Source organism: Garra rufa, chromosome 3 (assembly GCF_049309525.1).
Source record: "Garra rufa chromosome 3, GarRuf1.0, whole genome shotgun sequence".
Classification (NCBI taxonomy): Eukaryota; Metazoa; Chordata; class Actinopteri; order Cypriniformes; family Cyprinidae; genus Garra; species Garra rufa.
Window position 1 is genome coordinate 32,561,632 of NC_133363.1, and position 27,435 is coordinate 32,589,066.

At 36.4% G+C, this 27,435-nt stretch overlaps 1 protein-coding gene across 2 annotated transcripts in view; it reads right to left on the reverse strand.

Annotated features, from left to right (window-relative positions):
- The window catches only part of hsd17b12b (hydroxysteroid (17-beta) dehydrogenase 12b), a 35,797-nt gene extending 9,572 nt beyond the window's left edge, over window positions 1-26,225 (reverse strand). For both annotated transcript variants that reach the window (XM_073835936.1, XM_073835935.1), the window contains exons 1-6: window positions 25,914-26,225; window positions 7,309-7,355; window positions 6,811-6,886; window positions 568-675; window positions 200-264; window positions 34-78 (exon numbers count right to left, since the gene is read on the reverse strand). In XM_073835936.1, the coding sequence (XP_073692037.1) occupies window positions 34-78; window positions 200-264; window positions 568-675; window positions 6,811-6,886; window positions 7,309-7,355; window positions 25,914-26,067 (495 nt within the window). In that variant the 5' untranslated portion in view covers window positions 26,068-26,225. The remainder of the gene's footprint in view (window positions 1-33; window positions 79-199; window positions 265-567; window positions 676-6,810; window positions 6,887-7,308; window positions 7,356-25,913) is intronic.
- Window positions 26,226-27,435: the final 1,210 nt, after the last annotated feature.

Genomic DNA, 27,435 nt, shown 5'->3' on the forward strand with positions numbered 1-27,435 from the left:
CACAGACTTGAATGAGAAGCAAATTTCTCTTACCTGACAAACTGATGTAATGTTGATGTTGATCATATTGTTGATGAACTGCAATCACAACTGTCAATACGTTACCAATCAAAACAAACAACAACAGAACAAATCACAGCAGACAATTACACTCCTATTAAATCAAATGCGTAATGCACAAATAGCTACACAAACTCACGCTGTCAATATCAGGAATGTTGAGGAAGAACTCTGGGTAGGAATAAGAAACTCCAACATTGTTAACTGCAGAAGAAAGAGACATACGAAAATTTAAGGACAGGTTATTTAAAAAAAAAAAAAAAACTTGCAAAGCGCTTGAGCAATAAAAAACAGGTTATATTAAAAATAGATCTGGAAACACAGGTAGTTCCCTCTACCTTCCCATAGCTGGCAGCAAATACTAAAAGTATCACTGAAGAGACAATTATTAAAAAATAAAAATAAAAAAACTAAGTACTGCTGTTTGAGCCTAGAACATCTTGTTCTGGAAAAAAACAAATAACTCAGGATAGTATCTACTATCACCTAAATTGTAAATATGTATACCTAAAACTCCTATTTCCAATCCGGCCAGTCCAGTCTCAATCTTAGGGTAGATGTCCACAGATCCAAAGTCAGCAGAAATGGTTTTGGTCTCTACATTATACTTGCTCTCTGCGGGGGAAAAAAAGGAAAAGCAGAATTGTGCAAAACATTAGGAATGCAAGTGCTTTATGGAATGTCATAGAATTTTAACAACATGATGCAACGCTGTCCTGCACTGGCTTGATTCAATGAAGCGAAACACTGTTTTCAGCATGTCGCTTAAACTACAATTGCATTTTCTTCAGTGCATGAGTTAAATCTGTAAAATCTGTACTTTAATTACTGAATATGTCTTTTAGGAGAATATGAATGAAGGAGAGGAGAGTTAATGAAAGAAAAGAAAAACAGAGAACTCCATTCACATACTCGCTCTAGTAGACACTGCTTCATTGAAAGAAATGTGACATGTATATGCACTAAGAAGATCACACTAGAAAAATGGGGGTTAAAAAAAAAGAAATTAATAAATACCATATCCTAATAAAGCTACGTACAGCCTGATGAGAATTTGGTGTACTGGTATGTAATGATATTAATTTCTAAGTTACTCTGGTCTTCAGCTTGCTACCTTTTTTTGGAACCCACTGGACAATAACTAATAATAATAATAATAATAATAATAATAATAATAATAATAATAATAATGTTATTGCTATTAATATTTTTAATACTACTACTGACATATTAGATAAGTAGTAATACTTTTATTATATCTAACTGTAAAAAAAAAAAATAGCGTTTAAGAAAAACAACACTCGATTTATTTTACGTTTAAGCTCAAAATACCACAGACCACTTATATCATTTTGAAAATACTATTTTGAGTGAAAGCAGAAACACACCGTTTTCATGCATCTCATTAAATGCAAATGAGCTGCGACTGCCCGCGCGCTTTTCCAAAATAGGGCTGTGCCTTTACAGCTCATACTTTAGATACTCTGCAAAAAACATCTTGGTTTTGATTATCATGTCTATCATGCTAAAATCATGCGTTTTAAAGCCATATTAGTTCTGATACAGGGTTTTCTGAGTGCACACATCCGAAGCACATGCACAGAAAGCGGATGTCACACGTTACGCGAGTACTAAACTAAGTTCTCTTTCATGTCTTATTGCGCTTAAACTGTCAAATACACATAAGTTTATGTTAAAAACACAAATGTGTTACAAAAAGAGTCGGTTTTGTCTGTGAAGGTAAACAGCTGGAAAAGAAATCACGTTTATATTAGTCTTGTCTCCTCTGAGGCTGGGACTCTAAATAGTGCTCTGTGCTTATCTGTGCCATCAATGACAGAACAGTTAGCATGCTTTGATCAAGTTCGATTTCCTGCATTTTCGCATCTATAGCAAGCATTTTGATAGGAAAGGATTGGGAATCCTAAAAAAAAAAAAAAAACCCGGTAAAACGCATCCGAAAATTTCCGACCCAGTGTGCAATGACCTAAACACTTTATTTATAATTTTTATTAGGCATATGGACGATTAGTCTGATTTGCATTTAGGAAATTACTCGACCCAAACCTGAGAACAAAGTCCAGAAGATCCCACAGAATTCCAGTAAACACAATTTATGTAGTTGTAATTTATGGGAGGTATTTTCATATTTATTGTGAATGAGCGTGCCCTATTTACAAAATGACTGTATCTGAGACGGATTTGTGAATCAGAAAGACCGTTTTCAGGGAAGGTCCACATCACACACACACATTACAGAAAACAAAAATAAAACTCAAAATATGACTTTTAGAATATAATTTCAATAATACTAAAATAACACTACTATTTACTGACAGTGTTTCATGATTTAAAAAATGCACTATTATGAAATTAATACTCTGATTATTTTATTTTAAATTCTGTTGTTTTATGCATTTGATTTTTAAAATTTATTTTAATAATTTACAATTTTATACACATAATTAATTGTTGACTGTGTTCTTTATACCACTGGCACCAAAAGAACAAAGCAAAGCCAGGATCTCCTAGTATGGCATCGCTGAATGAATGGAGCAGCAGTGGCTGAATCGCAGATGCCCCCCCCCCATTCATTTTTTCTTGTCCTTTGGTTGGCTGACTCCTGATCTGAGGAGGATGGCATGATTTAGAGCATGCATGCACGTGTGTGCGCCCATGTGCTGGCAAATGTGCGTTTGTGTTTGCTTGTGTGCAGAGGACCTGTGGGGTACCTATTCGTGTGTGTGTGTGTGTGTGTGTGTGTGTGTGTGTGTGTGTGTGTGTGTGTGTGTGTGTGAGAGAGAGAGTCGTGAGGAGCGAGTACTGCTCCTGTTTGTGAGGCAGAGAGTGTCTCCCTCTGCTAAATGAATGTGGATGTTAATGAGCTGAGTTATTTTTAGCTCTGTGTTGAAAGGCAGGCACTCTGCCAATTGAGCTGCCTGGCTGCTGCAGCAGAGCGCGACTTCACAGATGGAGGTGGATCCTGGAGATGTCATGGCGAGGATGAGAGAGAGAGTGTGAGAGAGCATCGAATGAAGGAAATCAGCCCAGTGACCTCCACTGAACACTGGCAAATGCAGTCATGTGCATCTTTCATCGGACGCAATTTGAATTATTTGACAAAAGCGATGGACGTAATGACTCTTGCGTTACATGTGTGGTGTAGTCCTCCAAATGGGCGGGACTTCTGTAAGATGTATATTATATTCAAACTTGTGTTTTATACAGTGTTTATTAGAGCTGCATGATTAATCAACATTAATTCAAAATCGATATATGGCTTAGTGGGATTTGATTTTAAAAAAAAATGAAGTAAAATATGAAGCTGGGCACTGTGATCATTTACACACGAGCAACTCGTGATCCCATGTTTTCAGTATCTCAGAGCACATAAGTTTATTAGAGATGTTCCGATACCCTTTTTTCCTTCCCGATACCGATTCCTGGGCTCGGGGTATCGGCCGATACCGAGTACTAATCCGATACCTGGGTGTGTAATTGTATATACAGCTGTAGATAATACTAATAAATTATTTTATTGTGTGCTTCAGACTTATTCCTTAATAAAACAAATATACAGTGATATATACAGTGAACTAGAGTATTTTTATTATATGACATACATTGAACTTTTATTATATGACATATAACTAGAGTATTTTTATTATATGACATACATTTGACAGTAATATTTTTTCATATAGTTAGTATTACTAATCTGGTTTTCTGACGTACATCAGCCCTGTTTATAACAGAGAATTTTGGCCAGAATTTGAAAGATTCTCACTAGATCTCGCAGCAACCTTATTCATTGTGTGGCATTTTCAAATGCTCCTCACTGCATCTCGCAGCAGTAACAGTGTTGCAAAATCAACGTTGGCTCCCGAATAAAGCTGTTCGGGGTTTGTGCAAGTTTGTTTGCATTGCAGTCCAAGCTGATAAACGGTCAGCGCTGAGCAGCTCAAACGTGTCGTGTTAGTTTCACTTTCGTTTCGCGTGCCATTTTATGTTTCTCATCTGAGACAGAAATGGCAGAGCTTATGAGTTGAACAACGCGGTGGTCGCGCCAGTGTGACCGCTCACGAAAATTAGTAACACTGGCAGAAAAATTGGTCACAGTCTGGAGCCCTTTAATATTACCGCAAGTGTCCCGCGCGCTTCAGTACAAGGAGTAAACAAACCACGCGCCTGTACAATTCATTAACACAGAACCACGCATTAATTCATATTTAAACAGTCGGTTTTTGGCTTAATATTAGTCCATATCACGATTTGATTTAAGTGTAATGAACTACCTTTGATTAATGCATCAAACTTTGACAAATTCCGTGACGTTCCGCGTTAAACTGTAAGTTCCATTTTGACTGGATTCCGCGATTCCGTCCGTGTTTTCCGCATCGCAGAAATCATAAAGCCCTGCATATGAGACATGCCGCCGTTTAGCGGACAAACTGCTAGCACATTTGTATTTCTTCTTCGCTGCTCTAAACAGTGGTTGCTTGTGGCAACACTGTTTGCATTCTGAGCCGCAAAGAAGAACTGGCTTCTGATTTGCTAGCGAGAATAACTTATATCTTAAGAAAATGGTATCGGATCGGTACGTGGGTTCAAGTACTCGCCGATTCCGATGCTAGATTTTTTTGTGGTATCGGCGGCATTTCCGATACTAGTATCGGAATCGGAACAACCCTATATTGATTTGGGAATGTAGCATGCATCAATACTCTTTCCTAACTTTTAAAAACAACCTATAATGGAAATCAGATTTTTTTCCATGTTTAACTCTTTCACCGCCAACCATAGAATTTTCCGTTATTCATTTTTTGATTTTTTTATTCGTTATTCCGTGTTTTTAACTTTTATATGTTAAGGGGCGCTATTGCACATCTCCTGAATAAGTCTAGCATGTGCCGATCAAAGACACAGACCGGGACAACACAGAAACAAACAAACAATCTCATATGAATGCGTATGCAAATGAAAAATAATGTGATCATCAACACTAACCGCATATAAATGAAAACTGCCAAATTTTACATTGTGAAACGTCAATCCAGAAATTGGTAAAGGCCTGTGCATGCTTTGGAAGTGCTAATGGAAGCTATCTACTGCATCTTTGCTTTGATAATATTACTTAATATGATACAGATGCGATTTTCTCAGCCTTTTGCTCAAAATGTTGCTTTTTTTTATGAAACCTACCTAAGTGTTGACAAAAAAAAACAATGCTTGATGCTAGAATGAAATTTAAAGTAGAGTGTCTGATCTGATGTATTGCATGTTCAGATATTCACACAACAAAATATTCTGGGGGACACGAAAAAGAGTTAAGTGCGGTGTGGAAAGAATTAAGTGCCATGTAATGAAAATGTAGTGTCATTTTGTCTAAAAGAACACCAATTGTTCTGATGTTTCACTCATGAATAATACATGTTTGCCAGCAGCTGTATTTTTTCACTAGGGGTGTCGTGCTATACTGGTATTGACGATAATCGTGATATTTAAATAATGAAATATAGTGTTAATTAGGTGTGTCGCAATATACTGGATCTGGCGATATTTCAGAATGAATAGTACACATACGATAATATGACACATAATAATCCAGCTCCAGCTCCATTATGGTTAAACCCTCACGTGTGATTTGTTCCATTCATACTCGACACCAGAGGGTGCCCTAGGGCAGAAAACCCACAAGCAAGACTCATAGGAGTAATAGAAAAAATAATTTACCAGGAAACCCCTTATGTGGACAGATGTATTCACTGTAGCTGAATAAAAAGCGTAAAAAAAGTTTTGTATGATGAAACATGATTATAACAGTATATGCTATATCAGTGTTCTTCAAGCCATCTCAGGTATTTTCATACGGACAACCTGGTCTCATGACGAAAATGTACCTGTGGGAACTTCTGCGTGAGAAGCAGAATACGTATCAATCAGAACATATCACTGCGGATTCCAAAAGAAATGAACACTGAGTGGCTTTTTTTTACCCCTGGAACAGATGAACGTATGTATGGTACGTTTTATGTCGCGTTGGTTTTGTACGCATCACTGCAGTTCTGACTTGAAATGCCTGTTGACGGGACGTTTTCAAATAGCGTACCATTTGCACTACACCTAAACTTACCCGATAGCATGAACAAAAGCGAATGTGGCGTAAAAATGCAATCACAAGCATGCCATTTTAGCTTATTTTTCGACCTTCATCGTGAGTCATGTTTTTACGGGATTCGTACCCAAGGATTCAGCATCCTAAGTCCAATTACATGCTGTCTGAACTACAAGCAAGCTTTTTAAGTCCAGAAAGCGAAACATATAGCTGTAATCATAACCATGTACGAAAATGACTACAAGAGCTCACTGTTTTACCGCCTCTAGTGTTCATTTCTGTTGAATAACTGAAGTGATGGGTACTTATTGGTACAAATTTAGAAGAAAGCCATTTCAAACACGCGATCAAAACTATAACACAAGTTTTAATTAAGAAATAACTTGACTGATAGCATGATTGATTTGTATTTTTTTCCAAGATTTCTTTAGATATCACAATATATCGCTGTAAACGATATATCACGATCATATCATATGCTAATTTTTGTGGCCACGAAAATCGCGTAGTACAAAATCTGATGTCAACAGCCTTAGTACCAACTAACATTTTGATAATACAAACACTTTCACTGAAATTTAATTATGCTTGCGTTTAATAAATGAGGTCAATACAGTGTTATTACAGACACCTACCAATAGCTTTGGACACTTCATCCAGCTTCTCTTGAGTACGGCTGATGAGAACGATAGCAAAACCTCGTCGAGCGAGCTGCACAGAATCAGACACATTTCACATTATACATTATTCTAATTGTAATATTTTATTTTGCTTAAACATCAAATCACTTATGATCAGATCATAATTACAGTAAACTAGCCTTCACAATCAAATCATCCGTATTACCATCAAAATGATCCTACTCATCCTGGTACACTATTACAAAATCAGATCTCGTTTAGTATAATCATTCAAAATAGTATATAATAAAAAGAACAATTCATAAAGGCCATCAAACGGTAGAAATGAGAAGCAGCGGGGTGGCAAATGCTTGTCGGTTTGTCAACTGTACGAGGCAAACCTTTGAGAGCGGAGTTTTCCCTGAACTCTGACTGAGACCTCTAGTTTGATGACTCATTGTGATTTCCGTGAAGAGAGGGAAAAAAACACAAATAAAACCTGAGGAATCTTACCTCCTCCGCATAGGCTTTTCCGATTCCATCGGTGGCCCCAGTCACAACTATAAGGAAAAAGACAGAGTCAGACTGAGATTACTGAGGGGAGAATGTAAATGATCAAGCACAGTAAAAGCACATCATATCACGAATGTGTACAGACACACTGATAAGGTGTAATTATGCATTTTGAAAAATAGTCCAAGTTATTTCATGAGAGAAGAAAGATGTTATTAAATCCCACCATAGAAACTAAATGTATTATTTTAGATGTAAAAATTAAAGTGACTTTCAGACATGTTAAACATGGGCGTCTGCTGATGAGAGCATGGAAATGACAGCAAAATGGCATGTTCCTATACCATTTTTGATTAGTTGTCCTGGCTTCACCTAAACAACAAGCCCCGTCACCCTCCAAACGCGGTTCACCTTTGTAAAAATAGCTTGAAGGCAAGCAAAGAGGGAAACGGCTTCACATTTATAGAAAGAGCAGAAAAGCTTGAATTCACGCTCGGTTCTCTGTTCACCGGGCATCAAGGACACGGGACACACATCCCCACCCTTTAGCCTGGCATCTTTGGTGTCAGAGATGCCAGCACTGATTAAAGATTTACATGGGCAGCCCGCATACACCGACTGGAGTAACACAAGAGAGTGTGGCGAGGGAGGGGTGGATGACGAACAATAAGACAGCGCAAGGGAGGAGCGAATGAGGACTGATCCTGGGGGCAGTTAAAAATAGAAAGGGAAGAGTGAAAGGCAAGCGGCTAACGGAGAGTACAGTTGGGAGGGGGCGGCACACAGTTAGAGGCAAGGGAACCATTTTCCCAGTTATTTTTAAGCACATTTACAATACATTACTCCACATGAGCAGAGGAAAAAACACTGGTTGGGACGAAAGGCGTGTTCTGCTAGGTGAGGACAGAGAGGGGGAAATTTTTTACTCTACAGTTTAACTAAACATCCAGTGTAAAGAAGACGCATCTGTTCACAGCCTGTCTGCAAAAAAGGTGCAAAACTATCTTGGTTTGAGCACAATTAAGAACACACTTCCAAGTGACTATTATGGGCAATACAAAATCAACAAACTACATTAGCGATTTGATCGTCTTGCATTTCAAGGCTCTAACATTTAGAATTTCATAATAGCAAAGTAATCTTGTCCTTCACCTAAATTAAGGCAAATTAATGAAAAAAAGTTAATGAATTATAATGTGTTTCATAAACGTTAACACAAATAGCATAATATAAGATAACATGATGCATTCCGTGCTGAAAAAAAACAGCTGGAAGTAGCTGGTTTTAGCTGGTCTCCCAGCCTGACCACCAGCTTGGCCAGGCTGGAAAACAGGACAAACAAGGGACACATAAACAACTATCACTAAACAAAACAAAAAAACAAAACAGCTGTGGATCATTCAGGTAACAACACAGTATTAATAATCAAGTGTATGTAAACTTTTGAATGGGGTCATTTTTATAAATTCAACTATAATTTGTTTAATGTGGACTAAATGTAAATGTCTTTTATGTGAAATATCTTATTTAGGTCAGCATTTTGTATGATCCCTCTTATTTTGGTAAAATAATGAACATTTTGCAGATTCTGCAAGGTGTATGAAAACTTTTGACTTTAACTGTACATGAAAAACAGTAATACTGTGAAATGTTGCCGTTTTTAATATACTATACTAGTCTTCAGTGTGACATGATAATTCAGAAATCATTCTAATATACTGATTTGGTGTTCAAGAATCATTTCTTATTATTATCATGTGTTGTGCTGCTGAGATTTTTGTTTTAGAACTCCCTGATCAATAGAGAGTTCACAAGAACAGCATTTATTTAATATCTTTTGTAACATTATAAATGTCTTAACTGTCACTTTTGATCATTCAATCAATGGTAGTGTACAAAAAAAAAAAAAAAAAAAAATACACAAACAAACCTTCCCCCAAAAAAAGGATTCCAGTACTTTCAAAAAATCCGGAACAATATTTTCCATGATATAGCACTAAGCCTACATCTGAGTGAAAACATTCACAGATTTTGAGCATCATCTGTTAGAAAATGTCAGAGAAAAATCTTCGGAAGGTGATGCCAAAGCTAGTGATGAGGAATTTGGGTCAGTGTGATTCAAGTTATTTTTAAAGTATAGAGCTAAACAATGACGTTAAACCGCCCTGTGAATTAATTAATTTCTCACACAAACTGTACATTAGTCAGACACGGCCCCTTCCTGTCTGGCAACTGAGAAAAATGCTAAATAAACCTTCACAAAACCACAAGGTTAGACATCCTGGAGAAGCGAACCTATGAGGTGGCAACAGGGAAACACCCCTTGTTAATTTCACACTGGTAACTGGTGGGTTATCACAAGCATGAAAAAAAGGGTTTTTCGTCGACCTTCTCGAGCTGCATATCAAAAGATTAAATGCTGGAGTCTGGTCAACTGAGAAATGATCTTATAAGAGTGAAGACGCCCCCTCACAGCGCACACTGATGCTGCCGCTGCCGCTAAATATTCTGAAGGCTAAAAAAAGAACAGGAGATTAAAAATACCAGGCAGGCACTGCAGCCTCGTCTGGAACAGCTGCAGCACTTGAATACAAACGAGCCTCAGCTTCCCCCGGCATCACATGCACTGCACTCCTCCTCCCAGGGCTTACGGACCAGGCCGTACATCCAGCCGTACAGAGAACCCATGCATCTGATGCCGCATTTATTGCAGCTGTGTGTCAGGCAAAGAAGAGCAAGTGAATGAATCTACAAGAATGAAGCTGTAACAAAAGCATACATAAAAAAGACTATATATAACCGACTAGTGCATTGTGCTAGCTGCTGTCAGTATTGCAGGTTTATTTTTAGTTTTCTACATATGTTGCGGCATTCATTGAAGGCTTAGATTAAGCGATAAACGATACTGGATGAATATTAGAGGTCGACCGATATTGGTTTTTACCGATACCGATAGCTAGGTTGGACCACACTGGCCGATACCGATTAATTAACCGATAGTTTTTGAAAATGGATACTGAACAGCATTTAAAATAGTGATTTACTATTTTATTTTTTTTTAATACTAAACCATACTTTGTACATGAAAAAAATATTATTTATTATATATTGATCATTAAAGTTATTTCATAGTCCATTAATGTTAACAAAATATCAGTAAATGTTGAAATTAACACACTCTAACAAGGAACAACACTTCTATTCTACAGCTTTCATTAATCTTAGTTGATGTTACAAATGGGCTCATTGTCATCTTTACATTTTAACAATATGTAAAATTGCAGGTTCTATGCTTTTTGTTCATATTTGACATCTTAAAATTAAGATTCAATTTAATTACGATTTTCAATATCAACTAAATATAACCATTTGTGCAAAATTTACTTAATTTTTTTTATTATATAAGCAGGCTACTTTTTAAAGACATTTACTTATTTAAAATAAGCGTTCTTTAAGTGTCGGCAAGTTTACAGAAAGTAGTTTTTATTTTTTTTCATTTGATTATTACTGATGAGATCACAGACCGTCGCTGCTTTAACCGGCTGCATTCAAACAAATGCACATATTTATTTCGATGTATCAGATGTTTTGTCCTGCTCTGAGAACATAACTGACTGCGTGTACATCGAAAGTATTCGAAAATCCATGTGCATTTAACCTCATCTGCAAACAAGCTTTTTAAGACGAACAAACACAAAGAGAAAGTGAAAGTCTGTCAGTGCGCGAGTTTAGTGCATGTTATAGTACTGCATTACAAACAGCAGAAATGAAGGCATATCTAAAGTAAAACAATGCGATTGAAAGCTCACAATGTCAAACAATGCACACGTAGCTCAAAGTGCAAATTCTGTGCAACGAAGCATGCCGCGTTTCTGGCGCGCACACGTGCCATGTGCGGGAAAAACACAAGCTCAACCGGACAAAAGTGCAGCGCTGCATTGCGCGGACAACTCGCAGCCAGGTATATCTCTCTCTCTCTCTCTCTCTCACGCACACACACACACACACACACACACACAAGACGCGTCGCGTGTAGTTCAAGCAGAAATCTAAAACAGTTTATTTAATCACCAATCGGGCAAATGTTTACCTCCAGAAAGATAAAAAAAAAAAAACAGCAAAGGTTAGTCTCTAGACAGATTGAACGGAAAGAGAAAGTGCGATCTATATCGTTAATTGCAGCCATTTCAGAAACAGTCTCTTTTCTGTTTTACATTTATGTTTAAATATTATTTGTTTGTGTTTTGTTTCAGTTTAATATATTAATTACGAAAGAAGTTTGTGTTATTTGTAAATGTCGGGCGTGTATTAATTGGACGAAATACGCCGGGAGAATTGGAGAGGTTAAGACACAATTTTTGACCACTTCGTTCGTTTTTATTTGTGGAAAATCCCTCCTTAAACGAATTTCGTTTTGTATAATTTTTATCTTAATTTTTAATATATATTTTTGTTGATCACTTATTAAAATCAAACAAGAACAGGAAAATGGCATTGTAAAATAAAGTGCGTAACAAGATGCAAGCCTATGCTTTACGGGCCTGAAGAAAAGGCTAAAACATGAATTATAGTTCTTTATGAAGCATAAAGACATTATTAACAATGATTTTGGACAGATGATGTTATATGATGTTACGTAAAACTATGGCACGCTGTGACGGCAGGATTCTGTCGGCTGAATGAACACGGTTTGCTTTCTCACATCAGGTCTTTAAATCTACAACTTTGCTGGCTAAAAATATGACTATAAGTCAATACAAATATATGATAACAATCCTGACATTAAACATTGGTCTGGGGCTTAACCTCTACTCTAAGACAGCGGAGCATGAGCGCTTCAGCAAGGGAACGCAACCCGGAAAAACTATCGGCAGGGTTTTTTGCCGATGACCGATAGTTCGGCCAATCAACTATCGGTGCCGATTAATCGGCAAAACCGATAGATCGGTCGACCTCTAATGAATATATTCATTCACAGTCTATTTTTTACCCAAGGGGTTGTAAGACGTATCCATAGTTTTCCACCAAGCCTGAAAGTTTGTCTCTTTTAAACCTGGAAAACTTTGAGAAAAACAAAAGTGCCATCCCTCACTGCCCTTGGATGTTCCCATGTTTGCAGTGTTATGTAATAGCACACCCCTCTCCGTCCGCAGACCGGGATCCTCCCTCCTCATTGGATGCCGCAGTAGAGGATTCAAAGTGTCTCCTGGGCCCCCACTCCCAGTAACATGCTTCTTTAAATAGCATGGGGTGCCACGTGCCTCTCTCGACGGCTTTATTTGCTTCACATCAGCAGCGCTGTTCAAAAGGACGGTTTTAAAATCGGCTGCTCTAAAAATAGAGCGAGATGCATTTATTTTTCCCTGAGGCAAGATATTTTCAGAAAGGGGGAGAACTATGTGAATGTCTTCTGCGATCGAGTGTGCAGTACAGTAGCGGTACAGCAATTCATAAATATCCATTAATGAAGCATTCAGAACAATGTGCATAAGAGGAGAAGAGCCTTCAATTAAAGCCACATCAACGGAGAATTGCAATCAACACTGTATTTCTTGTTGAAATCCTGCGTACAAATTAATTATAATTATGGCACGTCATTGTGGTGAAATGTGTGTGACTCTGCGTATGTGTAGTACACACATTTCAGTATTTTTGACTTGAATTCTCAGTAAATGTCAAGCCACTGTACCATGCGAATTCCTTGGAATGAAGATGAATCACATTTACAGCAGACATGCATGAGCGGTAAAGCTACACTTTCTCAGTTCTCAGTTAGGCATTAAGGAATATACCAGGGATCTAGATACAGAAAAAGTACCTACATTAAAAAAAACTATTGATCCATGTTTATCAGCTAAAAATAGAGCAGTGTTAAAGCACAGAAGTTGAGAGAATGAAAGGATGCAGAGGAAACACTGTGCACATTGTTCCATGAGAAAGAGGAGGGAATGACAATAAAAGAGATGGCTAAATGGAGGGAGATATTATGCTAAACAAGAAGACAAGGCACGTGTTATAGAGGGTGCTCTTCGTGAGAGATGTAAATACACACGAGAACTCAAATGTCCAATTGCAGCTCTCGTTCAGTCATCCAATTATATGCAACCACTCGGTAAGCCAACAAATGCCTTCATTCACAAAAGTAGCTACTCACAGACATGCAGCTAATAATGGCATGTCAATGACATTGTTATCAAGACATTACCTGCTATTTAATAAAAAGTTCACCCAAAATTGAAAATTTGCTGTTAATTTATTTACCCTCAGGTCATAAGATGTAGATGACTTTTCTTCAGTAGAAGAGTAAAGATGATTTATAGCTGAAACCATGGTCTCTGGTGATTCTTAAAATTAGAGTCCACATGCAGTCACTTTAAGTGTCAAAAAAGCACATACAGGAAACAAAATAAATAGCTGTGGCTCTTGACAATATATTTTTATGAAGTGAAACGACTGGTCTGTGCAAGAAACTGAACACTATTTTAGGGGTGGGCGGTACGCCGGTGTCATAGTCAGCACCGGTGTGACATTGCGCCACGACATGGATTTTCTAATACCGTCAATACCGTAATAAATCAATTATGTGCCTCGAACGGCTGCATTTACATCAATAATAGCTAATTCTAAATAATAAGGCATTACATTTTCTTCAAACGTTCAGTTGTGGTCTGAATACCTGTCCTTATACTATATATCTTGTAAATAAAAAAGTAAAACATATTCGTATCAGCTTTGCAGGTGGTAGGTAAAAGGGGAGTGGACTTTTCCCGGTCGGCCGGCCGAAGGATTTATACAGCGGATCACAAATTGAGTGGGCGCGAGGCGAACTAATATTGTATAATTTTCGCACTTTCAATATGCAGGGTATAGAAATCGCTTTTAAATGAGTGCTCGCGCTGTTTACTTTTACTTTCGATTTTGCGATAACGCACACTCTGTGTAAAGGGAGCAGCAAATCTTATAATAGATATTTGTCAGTGAGTACAAGATTGCAGCAAATCCTCCATTCTATTTTTGTCATCTCTTACTTTCGACCCGTGATCATTCAAATCTAAAGGTCATTGTACACTGAGTCCGATTTTCGTACGCGTTTTTTTTTTTTTTATAGTTTTCTCATATTCGCCATGCTTATCAAAATGCTTATTATGGATGCAAAAATGCAGAAAATCAAACGCGATCCGATTTTTTTTATGACGGACGAAAGTTTCAGAGGCAGTGTGTAAACTCGATTAACATAACCTGTATTTTTTTGTAACGTGCAAAAATCTCGGACGAAAATTTCATACTCATGTGTGCAATGACATTAACTCCAGCAGCTCGTGTTGGATGCAGGGTTGCCAAGTCCACGTTTTTCCCCACAGAATTGGTCTACTTTTAAACTGTTGCTATGGGTTGATTTCCCCCAGTTATTTAAAGGTTTTAAATATTGCAGAAATTAAATTTCAATAATTTCTTTTGTTTTGTTGTACACTGTTAAGTAAGATCTTTAGGTTTTTTGCAAAATAAATATGTTGAGAATGCATAATACTCTCCTGTGTCTCTTTTTGATAAGGATACCTACCATTTACTTATTATATTATAAAAATATTAACTTTATTCACATACTAAAGGGACAGGACAGGCTACTCCTCCCAAAAAGTAATACCGTGATATTATACCGTCACCGTTCAAAAGATGAAAAATACCGTGATATTAATTTTAGGTCATATCGCCCACCCCTACACTATTTACAACATTTTTACCTATTATCTATAATCTACCGTTAACTGGCAGACTCTAGTCCGAATCCGGACCGAGAGATGCGTCCATGCGGACCGTGAAGGTTTTGACATTACGAAATAAAAAAATAAATAAATAAATAAATAAATAAAATCTAATTTCTAATATATAAAATTTATATCAAGCACATCAAGGTTAGTGTTTGGGGGCAGTCGGCCATGCAGTGATGAGAGCAGAGAGCAGCGTGTTGCGCGCAGACAGAGCTTTCAGTAAGTGAAAAACAATGGCATTACGTTGGGGTTACATTGCAATATTGTAAATATTTATGTTTTATATATATATATATATATATTTTTTTTTTTTTTTTTTTTTATGTAAATATTTATGTTTTAAACCATTAAGGCGAGCCAATGGATTAAAAGCAAGCAATGTGAAAACTTTGCGCAAAATGCAATATACCGGTTAATGTCTTAATGAAACCAGAAAGTGAAAGTAAAAACTGATGGCGCTTTCAGCATCTGAAGCTGCATTAACGGCACATATTCTCTCAGAGACGATGAGAGACTAATTTACTTCATATGCTGATTAATTTACTCCCCTAATATTTCTCTTGTGGCCCGAACATAGTGGGGGAAAATAAGAAGAAAATTTTTTCGGGTTAGGTTGTTTTTTGAAAATCGGAGCTTGAAATAAAGCTCTTAATTTTCATTGATCAAAAAAATAAATAAAATCCATGTTTTTCAGCGACAAACACGTAGAGTTGTAAATGTGAACTAGTTACAAGATAATGTGTTATAAACATGTAAAAAATTAAAGGAGTAGTTCACTTTCAGAACGTATATGTACTCACCCCGTCATCCAAGATGTTCATGTCTTTCTTACTTCAGTCGTAAAGAAATTGTTTTTTGAGAAAAAAAAAATTTCAGGATTTCTCTCCATATAATGGACTTCTATGGTGCCCCTGAGTTTGAATTTCCAAAATGCAGATTAAATGCAACTTCAAAGGGCTCTAAATGATCCCAGCCGAGGAAGAAGGGTCTTATCTAGTGAAACGATCGGTTATTTTCTAAAAACATTTACAATTTATATACTTTTTAATCTCTACACAGAGTACACACAGAGCTAGACAAGATGAGCATTTGAGGTTAAAAAGTATACAAATTGTAATTTTTTTATTTGGAAAATAACTGATCGTTTCACTAGATAAGACCCTTCTTTCCTCGGGTGTGATCGTTTAGAGCCATTTGAAGCTGCATTTTGGAAGTTCAAACTCGGGGGCACCATAGAAGTCCATTATATGGAGAGAAATCCTGAAATGATTTCTCATCAAAAAACATTATTTCCTTAGGACTGAAGAAAGAAAGACATGAACATCTTGGATGACAAGGGGGTGAGTACATTATCTATACATTTTTGTTTTGAAAGTGAACTACTCCTTTAAGGCAGTAAAATATATTTAGATGTTATTTAAAAGGGGGTCTGATGCCGTTTCATGCATGTTAAGTTATTTACACTGTTAAAGAGTTGTATTCTCATGCTAAACATGGCCAAAGTTTACAAAAACGATGTGGACGTATAACCCAATACACACTTCCGGGTTTCTTACAAGTTTCCGTAAGTTTTTTCCAAATCATGGCTCTTCATGACGTCCTGAAGGGTGGAACTCCTTGTATGGGCATTTCTGCTGAAAGAGCACACCCGCACACACATCGACCAGAACGAGAGCAAGAGCACGCCCATCAATGTGCTTCATTCGGCTGCACGGGACTTACTCATGAAGAATGTCTCTAAAGAAGTGTGGTACTGGTTGTAAGGCAAAGATAACCTTGCTCAGCTTCCCGAAGAACCCAGTTGATGATTTTTTTTTCCGGGGTAAGAAACTGAGTTTTGCAAGTGTGTTTGTTGATGAACGTTTTATAAACGAGGCCCAGTTCGACGCTGGATTTGCACATCGTTTAATACTGAAAGGTGGAGCTGTCCCAGCTATAAAAGATCCCAGTCATGAAACAGAACTGCAGATAGTAAGTGAACCAGCATCAAATTTTGTTTGGCAATCGGTGCGCGAGTTTTCGTCAATCTTTAGCTCCGCCCACGGCGCGCCTCCAGGTGCTCGACTGTTTTTGGAGAGAATCGTAAAGCTGTATCTTTCTTTTGTAAATATGATCAAACTAAACACTTTTTGAAGATATTAAGGATGCAGTACTACTCTATAGGTAGTTCCTTTAAGTAAGCATGCAATAGCGTCACACGCAATTATATAATTAAAGCACCTATTAATCAGGGCTCACAAAATCACTAGCCCAGCATCCTGGGGCTATTGTGTTTTTTATTCAGGATACCAAGATGTCTCACCACCCTGCCCAACAGGCTTTCTTGAATAGTGAATAGTTTTGATTAACTAAATATATGTTTAATATATGGGCTTTTTTATATGGGTGTAGGTTACGTACACAAACTGGTATCATTTACATGTGTGGAGCGTCTCAAACTCCATCTCTGCATATTGCTGTGAGTTTGGGTTAATTATAACATTCATCTGGTAATGCAACGTGGCCATGTCACGTTTCACACAGGGAGGTCTGGGTCCAAATGCAGGTGAGGTAAGATGGAAGTTTAATTAACAAAATAAACAAACAAAGCAAAAGGCCAACACGGCACAACAATAACTTGAAACTTAAAACAATACAAAATAAACAGAACTGAAAACTCGGTCAAAGATCCAGGGAACACAGAACATACCAAACACGAGACAATGCAGACATGAATGCAGAGTGAGTAGAGATGATACTTATAGTCCTGATAGTAATAGTGAACAGGTGTGGGTGATCAGTGCTGATGACAAGGACAGGTGGACAATCAAGGAAGTGCAGTGTAGGACAGCGACCTCAGGTGGCTGAGGGAAAATCCACAGCCCCGATCATGACAGGCCATTTCATCAGATTTATAGGGTAAATCATTCTTAAACCTACACTCAAAAAAGTCAAATAGCCACTTGTTTGATTTGCAAAATACAAATATGTCTGATTAATACGATTATAACGAGTTCTGTTAAATGATTGATTCTTGTTATTTGTAACTAAATTAAGAAATAATCAAATTAATTAGATCAGCACTTGTTGATTCAATGAGCCCGAGTCACTTCATATCAACAACTCTCTCTGGTGAGTCACTGCGCATGCTCAACACTGAGACGGAAACAATCACTTGGGTACAGACGGATGGAAGAAGAGGAATTGTGTGAGCGCCCGCGGTTTGAACTGCTGTGTTTAAACGTTCTTCATTCTTGATATTGAGGGTAAATACTTGATTGATATAATGTACCTGTTTGCAGTTAGTAACGTGGGATAATAAGTAGACACTGTTGCGATGTTTCAGAGTAGGCTTATGTAAATTCCGTTGTCTTTGTCGATACAAGTTTCACCTTAACGTTAATATATCCGCTAGATATGCACAGTCGAACACACTATGCACTCGTTTTTTCTGTTTGTACGTTAATTTAGTTAGCGTAATGCTAATTATACGCTTTACTTTTACGTAACTTGTCCTATGTTGAATCAGTGTGCACTTCTCATCGCTCTTTTCAGTCTAGCTAACGTTTATAGAGCTTTTTTGTTTGTTTTTCTTGAGTTCCGAAATGTTACATATTGCTACCAAGTTTATTGAATACAGTTTGCAAAAATTGTCTATAATGCAGTCGACCATATATTTTAAATGTCCTAACAAATTGCAGTTAAAGTTATGATTGAATATGTATGCATGGTTTTATTCGGGAAATATAGTGTATACCTTTTATACACTTTTTTTTGTTCTGTTTTTCACAGCAGAAAAAAAAATACATCACAATGTATAGCTGTCCCCATGCTCTTCTGGTGTGAACCTCACCTTTTAATGGTAAGTAGTTTTTTTAACACTCACATACACTAATGTATAACTAACTATCCTTGAATACTTAACTTTTCTTTTCGTTCTCTTTCAGTGACATGTATGTGGCAGTGCAGCAAGTGTTGCAAAGGAGAGTTGTAGGTACAAATTACTTAAGCATTACAGTATAAACTAAACATTGCTTTGGAAGCGGCAGTCATTATGTTTGTGTACAGTAGTCAACATTTGAAGTGGATTAAAACCTTTAATAAAATTTGGGTCACACTTTATATTAGGTGGCCTTAACTACTATGTACTTGCACCATAAAATAAGTACAATGTACTTATTGTGGTAATATTGTATTGCAAAACACTTGCTTCTATTAAGGTGGGATATGGGTAAGGTTAGGGACAGGTTTGGTGTTAAGGTTGGGTTAAGGTTTAAGGGATGGGTCAACAGTCTAACTATATACAGATACTCTATCTGTAATTACAGATGTAATTACATATAGCTATTTTTAAAAATACAAGTACTATGTAAAAACATGATTGTACACAATAAGTGCATTGTACCAAATGATTAATTTAAATGCAAGTACATAGTAGTTAAGGCCATGCAAAGCGGGACCAAAATTTGACCTAAAACCAAATTAATTTGTCTTAGGACAACTTTGATTAACTTTTTTGTTGACTACTATATTTTTAAATTATGCATGCACATTTAAGACATGGGCAGGACTTAAAACTCATGTGTATAGAGTTCACCTGTTACATTCTACACAGAGAGTAACACGTTCAATACTCTTAAGCTGTGCCGCCACTGAAGTTGATTTAATCTTGTCCCAACTCTACAGGATGAAACTGTACATACATACCAGAGAAGCCTGTGTCATCTAGTGTTGGGCGATATGCTCAATTTTCATATCATCCTATCGTCAGCCTCTGAGATTGCGTGATATTACTCCGCCTGCTTCGGCCATGTTACAGCAGCAAACTTCCTTGACTATTACACCGGAATGGGAGTATAGTTCCTAATCTTATCGGCCTAGAAAATCGCATCTTTACATTTTCCGCCGGTCTTAGTACACGATATAACTGCAGAAGAGTCAAGTTTTAAATAGGACAAATATGGAAACTCGTTGGTCATTTTTGAACGCGATGCTATTGGTCTCATAGGATTCAATGATCTATGCTAAGCTATGCTAAAAGTGATATCGCCAGAACAGGAGAACGGCTGAATGGATTTCAAAAACTCAACTTATTAACTCCGGGGGAGTTGGAGAATGAGCCCATTTCCAAAAAAAGTGGAGTGTTCCTTTAATCTATGTACACTGTATGATGAATACATCTCTAACCCATTTTCACTGCACACATCTGCGGCGATATCTACTCTATGCTTGTGTTTATACCGCGGCAAGTTTCTGAGTCATCCTAGAACCAACTCTCCGCGCAGCATTGCTAAAGTTAGGTGCCTTTTTGACGGATAATGATAATAATCGCCTTACTATCGTCAAAGGCATCAGCAACAGGCGATATCTCTGACTATCGTCGATACACGATACTATCGTCTATCGGCACAACCCTAGTGTCATCAAGTCTCTGTGCATCTACTTGAATGAAGACCCTGAAAAACTAGTCAAGGCGTATTTGGTGAGTTTATGAGAAAGTAATTTCAAAAGCTCATATATTCTGTACTTGGGTCATGTTTTTTCCCTGTTTGCTACAACAAAAATGTGACATGAGAGAACACTTAACTTTGTCAAATAATTGAGCTGGACAAATTGTTCATTAATAGGAAACTACTGGTACACTTAGACAAATTTCTTATGTGAATGAAGAATTTTTTATTCATAATGGTTGAGATCTCTTGGGGCCTAATTTACAAAACTATGTGTAAATCCCTACTAAAGATTTGAATTTTGTCTGAAATAATAATAAGAAATAAATTAAACAGCATCAGAAAACTATACTTGCATGCTTTTGTTTTATTGGAGTACTTTATATTCTATGGTGGTTATAATGTTTTAGCCACCTCATTCATTTTAAATATGGTTGCCAGATAAATTAGAACTTTTTTTATATAATGCACTGCAATAACACACCAGCACCGACTGTGACCTCAATAATAAACAGAGAAGAATTATCACTTTTCTGACAGTTTCAACTTAAAAACTGAGAAATTATAACCTCTGATTCACATCAGAACTCCTGTATTGGATTGAAGTTTACTTTACAGGTGTACATAACAAAGTGGCCAATAAGTGTATAAGCAATTCTTGTAATAATTATTTTTGTATATTTATTATGACCCACAGGACATTGGTGTCCTAACTGAGGGTGTGGAAGTCAGGTTTGTGCTGTTATTTGGACTGAAATGCTGTTTGAATCCTGTTTTACAAACACTCAAATGGATAAGAGACTTAAAGTGAAGAAAGCAGTTTAAACTTATTTGTATGTGTATGTTAAAACTGAATGAAAAAAATAAAAATGTTTAATTGTTTGCATGTTTTATGTGTTTTTTTCTGTAGATTACTGAACTTTTGGTAATGTTTTGGTTCTTAGTGCTGTCACCTAAAACAAATCTAATTGAAACAACAAGATAGGTATTAATTAAAGTACCAAAACTATATATGAACAAGACATTAACTAGTAGATGTAACAAGGCAGAATTTTGTTGAATTGAAGTGCTTTTACTGACATATTTGACTAACACGATACAAACATTTTGATTCAATTAATTGGAAAGAAGCTACACTGACATATTAAAACAATGTTAAAACTACAAGTTTAAATCACATTCATATAACATATTCAAAGCTTTCCAGGTTCATTAGATTTGTTTAGATGCATAATGGGTGCTACGATTAAATCATGTTCATTGAACAATTTATTTTTTTGAGTGTATGAAAACATAGAATACAACATCAATATCTTTCTAAACATGCTAACTGTTCATCACGATTTCATAATAAAAGTTCAAATGCTGAATCTGAGTTCACACCTTTTGATGTCCACATATTCAAGAAATTACAGTGGCTGTTGCATTTCTGTTGTAAGCAAATGGCCCAATAATAAAGATTAGGTGGGTATTTTTAATTAAATGTTGTTTAGTCAATATTAAACAAGGATTAGATCGTGGTGTAATAACCAAATTTATTTTCTATGCATGTTCCTTATCATTTTCGGTCTTATGTTATACAAGTGTGTCTGCTAAATGCCCTTAAGGTATTCTTCCCTCTGACATTTTGAAGAAATGACTTATGCAATAACTAATGAATAACTAATAGAAAATAACTATATTAGAAACAAACCTAAATTTAAGTCATTATTAGATTATCATATTTGCAAATAACTTCTGTAATAAGATAATTGAATCAAGGAGTTAAATGGATGAGGCAGTTCTTTGAAAAGTTTTGACTAAACCAATGACAAAACTATAAAGAACAGGCTAAATGTACGCTGTTATTCATTAAAAATCGTCGCACCCTTCCCAACTCTCTTGGTAAAATCATAAAAGAAGTATAAATGTGGGATTTATAAACAAATCACTCTCTTGGAATTAGATTTGGTTCACAGATCCAGTCATGAATGATTCATTCACAAATGGTGCCTGATAAAACCTACATTTAAATCACTGACTCAATGACAGGAGATCCCTAAAAGATTAGCAGAGAAAAACAACTTCAACTTCCTTTTATTGCTGAAATAACTTGAAATATAAATGACACAAATGGTATGGAACACCTTACTGGCTATGAAAGTTTTTATTTTTAAAATATGCTTTTTTCCAAGACTAAAAGGGGCACATTTATAAAGACAGAAATTGAATTTTATGCATTAAAATACACCTAATTTATTATTTTCACTAATGCTTTTTGAAAACAAGATGGTTCATGCTTTATTTATATCAATGGTTCTCAAACAGGGACTCTGGCCCACTAGGGGGTCTTAGCAAATATCCAAGAAAGCTGCATCATTATTAATATTTTAAAATAATCTCTCGTCATAAATAAAATTCTAACTATAAATAACTACCAAATCAATAACTAATAATAACTGTAAATATTTTACTGAAAAAAAAAAATGTAAAAAAAATGTTTTTGCTGAAAAACATACTTCTGAAAAATTCTGGAATCATAAAATGAATCTTGGTTCATTAAATTAAAATCAATACTATAGTTTCTGTTAATAAAAAAAAAACTTTTTAAAAAGTTAGCCTTGCAATGTTGTGTTGGACAACAGGGGTCTTTGAGTGAAAAAGGTTAACTTAAGAAGCACTAATTTATATTGATCAAAACTAATACATTTAAGTACAACTAACAAATACACAAGAGATTTTCACAGATTGACATGATCAGTACTTGTTATCAGAGGAGCGACAGCTGCCATTTAAAATTGGATTAAAAATTAATGACAGCAAGGAAGTCACTTGATTAGATATGTGTGGAAATCAAAATCAGAGCAAAGCATGTTGGTGGGGTGACTGGTCTAAACTCTACAGAACGATGGACTTTTGGAACTCCACGTATGATAAGCCCAGGGTCAAAAGTCAGGTCTATGTATAAAGCAAAAATACCATAGTGGATCACACCCACTCCTGTGCTAAAACGTCATTGTCAGAGTGTACACTGGTTAACTCCAGATCCCTTCCACCCTGGTCATCATCCCCTTCATCCCTTTGTTAAAGAGTACTACACGTCAGTTAAGACCCAATGACATGCACTACATTATAATCTTGTGCTTCTATGAGCTTCTGTATCTTTACAAGAAACAATTTACAGTGAGGTCAAAAAGATTACCCACACCTAGCAGAAACTGCAAAATGTTAAGCCAGGGGTGAAAACTTTTGATTTTGCATATTGTAGGGATGCACCGATCCGGATCGGCCGATCTTGCTTGCGCGTTTTGTCAGTAAAGCCGGTTCTGTAATCAGCGGTAAATGCCATCAGGTGCGTGATTTCACGTTGAGCCATATATACTACACACAGCCGTTGTTTACCGACGAGCTGCGCACATTCACACTGATAATGAACATGGATTTGCGCATCTTGTCTGTGAACAACGGCTGTGTGTAGTATATATGGCTCAACGTGAAATCACGCACCTGACGGCATTTACCGCTGATTACAGAACCGGCTTTATTGACAAAACGCGCAAGCGGATCGGCCGATCCGGATCGGTGCATCCCTACATATCAGGGTAAATTTATCTTATTTTGTCTTCTGGGAAACATGCAAGTATCTTCTGTAGCTTGTGAAGGGCAGTACTAAATGAAAAAATATATATGATATTTAGGCAAAATAAGACAAATGTACACATCTTCATGCAGTTCAGAAGTTTACACCCCTGGCTCTTAATGCATTGTTTTTCCTTCTAAAGCATCAGTCAGCGTTTGATCCTTCTGTAATAGTTGCATATGAGTCCCTCAGTTTTCCTCAGTGTGAAAAGATGGATCTCAAAATCATACAGTCATTGCTTGAAAGCGTTTAAATACACAAAATGCTGACAAACCAAAAATTTGTGGGACCTGAAAGACTTTTCTGAAGAACAGCAGTTTAACTATTCAGGACAAACAAATGACTCATGAACTTTTAAACTGGGTCATTTTTATAAATTCAACTATTATTTTCTCTTGTGGACTATTCAGGGTTCGAAACGTTGAACATCTATTATGTTTAATATTCTTATTCAGGTCAGTACTAAAAAAAAATAACATGCATTTTGTATGATCCCTCTTATTTTGATAAAATAATTACCATTTTGCAGATTCTGTAAGGTGTATGTAAACTTTTGACCTCAAACTGGTGGTATAGAGTTTCAGTGGCCTTGGCTCCAGAAATATTTTTACCATTCATTTTTCCCATAGGAAAAAAAGTCTCTGTTAAAGCATTATAAGCCAAAAACCAAACCAACCAGATAGAAAGTGACTCACAATATTACAAAGTTGTTTTTTACCTAGAATGATTTAATTAATTTAAAAAAATGAAATAATGCAAATTGATGACTTCAAAAAAAGTATTTTCCAGTCGATTAACAGCCTTGGTTCTCATTGTAGGTCTGTTTCTAAAGGTTCATAAGTTATAGTTAAAAACCCATTCCACCAAAATGAATGAATTTCTTTTTTTTTCAGAACCTGTTGTAAAGGAACATTCTAGGGGGAAAAAATGCGTAACACTTTCATATAGGAAGTAATTCTCACTATTAACTAGTTGCTTATTAGCATGCATATTACTAACATATTGGCTGTTTATTAGTACTTCTAAAACACAAATTAATGCCTTTTACTCTGCACAACCATATTTTAGATCCACAGCTAAACTTAAAAACTATCCTTACTAACGTGTAAATAAGCATGAAAGTAGTAGTTTATTGAGGTAAAATTAGTAGTTTCTAATTAGTGATTAATTAATACTGAGAATTTATGCCTAAACTAAAAAGTATAACCAAAAAAAAAAAAAAAAAATGCCTCCGAGTACAAGATGTGTCATCAAATTTTTGGTCTGGTTTGACCTGAAGATGAATACTTTGAACACTATTGACACAATTTCAAATTAGATTTTATGGTGTTTTTACCACACGATATTTATCCATAAAGCAAATGTTTGCATAACTCATTAAAATTTGAATTAATTTCTGTATTCCTGTATTGCAATCACTTAAGACAAGTGGATTCTAGACGGTAAACTAAACTTTATAATACTTGGCTCTGGTCCCTCCATTCAAGATCTACCCAGGGGACAAAGCACTGCACTGAAGCAACGAGTGCTTCAGCCAAAGCAGTTAAGAACCCGGAAACAGTATGATCGGGTGATGTATGCGTCAAGCGGATTAGGCAGTGTCAGTGGAAGTCAGTATAAAATTCAGCAAAACAGAAAAAAAGTTAAGCTCCAGTCTTAATTTTGTTAGATGAAACATCATACAACAATCACGTTACAATGATGCCACACAGTAACTGATGGCTCGAGGCAGCTTGTCTGAATAGTGAAAGTGTTCGCGACATCTGTCATTGCAGTGTGTCTACCAACCTGCCCACTTCCCGAGTTTGGCTGCCCGCATTAAATTTCCATTGCCCACAATCCAGACCCGAATCCCGTTGAGCAGACCGCACAGAGTGCTCACTGACACCCAGGCCACAGTGACAGCACCGATCCAGTACAGTGCATCTGTCAGCAGCTCCATGATAACACAAGCAGTGTGCTTCGGTGTCTCACACACGCAGGATCAAAACTGTTTTCAGTGTTTGCTGCAAATACCGATAGATGCGATGCTGCACGCTGTCGGCTCGTTGGTGTGCAGGATTCAAGCACATCCGCTTCCGCATTAATTACGTGTTGTTTCGTTTTCAGCAGACTGCTTTCTGGTTGGATGTAAGCTCTGGTTGTTAACTCACCGGCGAGTCACCGCCCACTATCTCATGTCTATCAGCGAAAAGCTGAAGATTAAAAGTGTGTTTACAGTTTTTTCTGATGGCTTAAACCCTAGCTATGATTCTTATAGCACAATTTCTAAAACTATTAATACTTATAGCAAAACCACTCACTGAGTTTGCAAAACTAAAAGCACAAACACTGCTTTGCACTCAGTTTTCAATTTTGTAACACACACTTTGCAAAACTGTAGGTACAATCCACTGCACTCTTTTTGCGGAACTGTAAATACAACTCACTGCTTTACTCTCAATTTCCAAATGATCAACACACTCCTAGCAAAACTGTACACATTTATGGCTATTATTTACAGTATTTTGTTTTGACTTGGAAAAAACACTTGTGTTTGTTTTGATGTGTGTAAATAAGTTTGGATCCCTCTATTTTTTCAGAACTATGACAAAAGTATGACCTCAAACTGACATAGCCTACCTTGTGCACAGAGAAAGCAAAAGCCAGATGTGTTTTTTATTCATACCATCAGTGTGTAGTTGGTGCACTGTGTGCTTATTAATGTGATGGCTTGTGTTAACTGTTTGATACGAAAATACCATTTTTACGAAGGTTTAAAGAGTTAAGCAAGGTTTATTAGCTTTTGCAAGAAAACTACAATGTTTTGCTGATTTGGTGAAGGGTTTTCTCATTTGTGTGTAGAGTTTTGCAAAAATAGCCAATAGTTACAAAAAATGTGCTTAAGCCATAAGAAAAAAACTGTAAAACATTGAGATACTGTAGAAATATGTACGTCTCAAATGTTTGGTCCTTGAGACGACTTAAAATAATTGAATGTATATAATGATACAAATACATCTCTGTGTAAATTCAGGTCAGGACTGTGAAGAGTTAAATGGTCCCTTTTTGTTTTTCTGAAACATTAAGGAGAAAAAACACTGAAACAAATGACACAAGTAAATATGTACATTATGAAAGCAGGCCTAACAGCAGTGTGGACTGACAAATGTTTTAACTTTAAATGCTGTTTCTTATTTGATAAATGATTTAATCAAGAATTTATATTAGCCCTATTTTAGTGTACAAAACATGACATATAGAATTGAAAATATACCAGTACTGTTTTAAGAATGGTATGCTTTAAATATGAGTGAAAATCTTGGTCTTG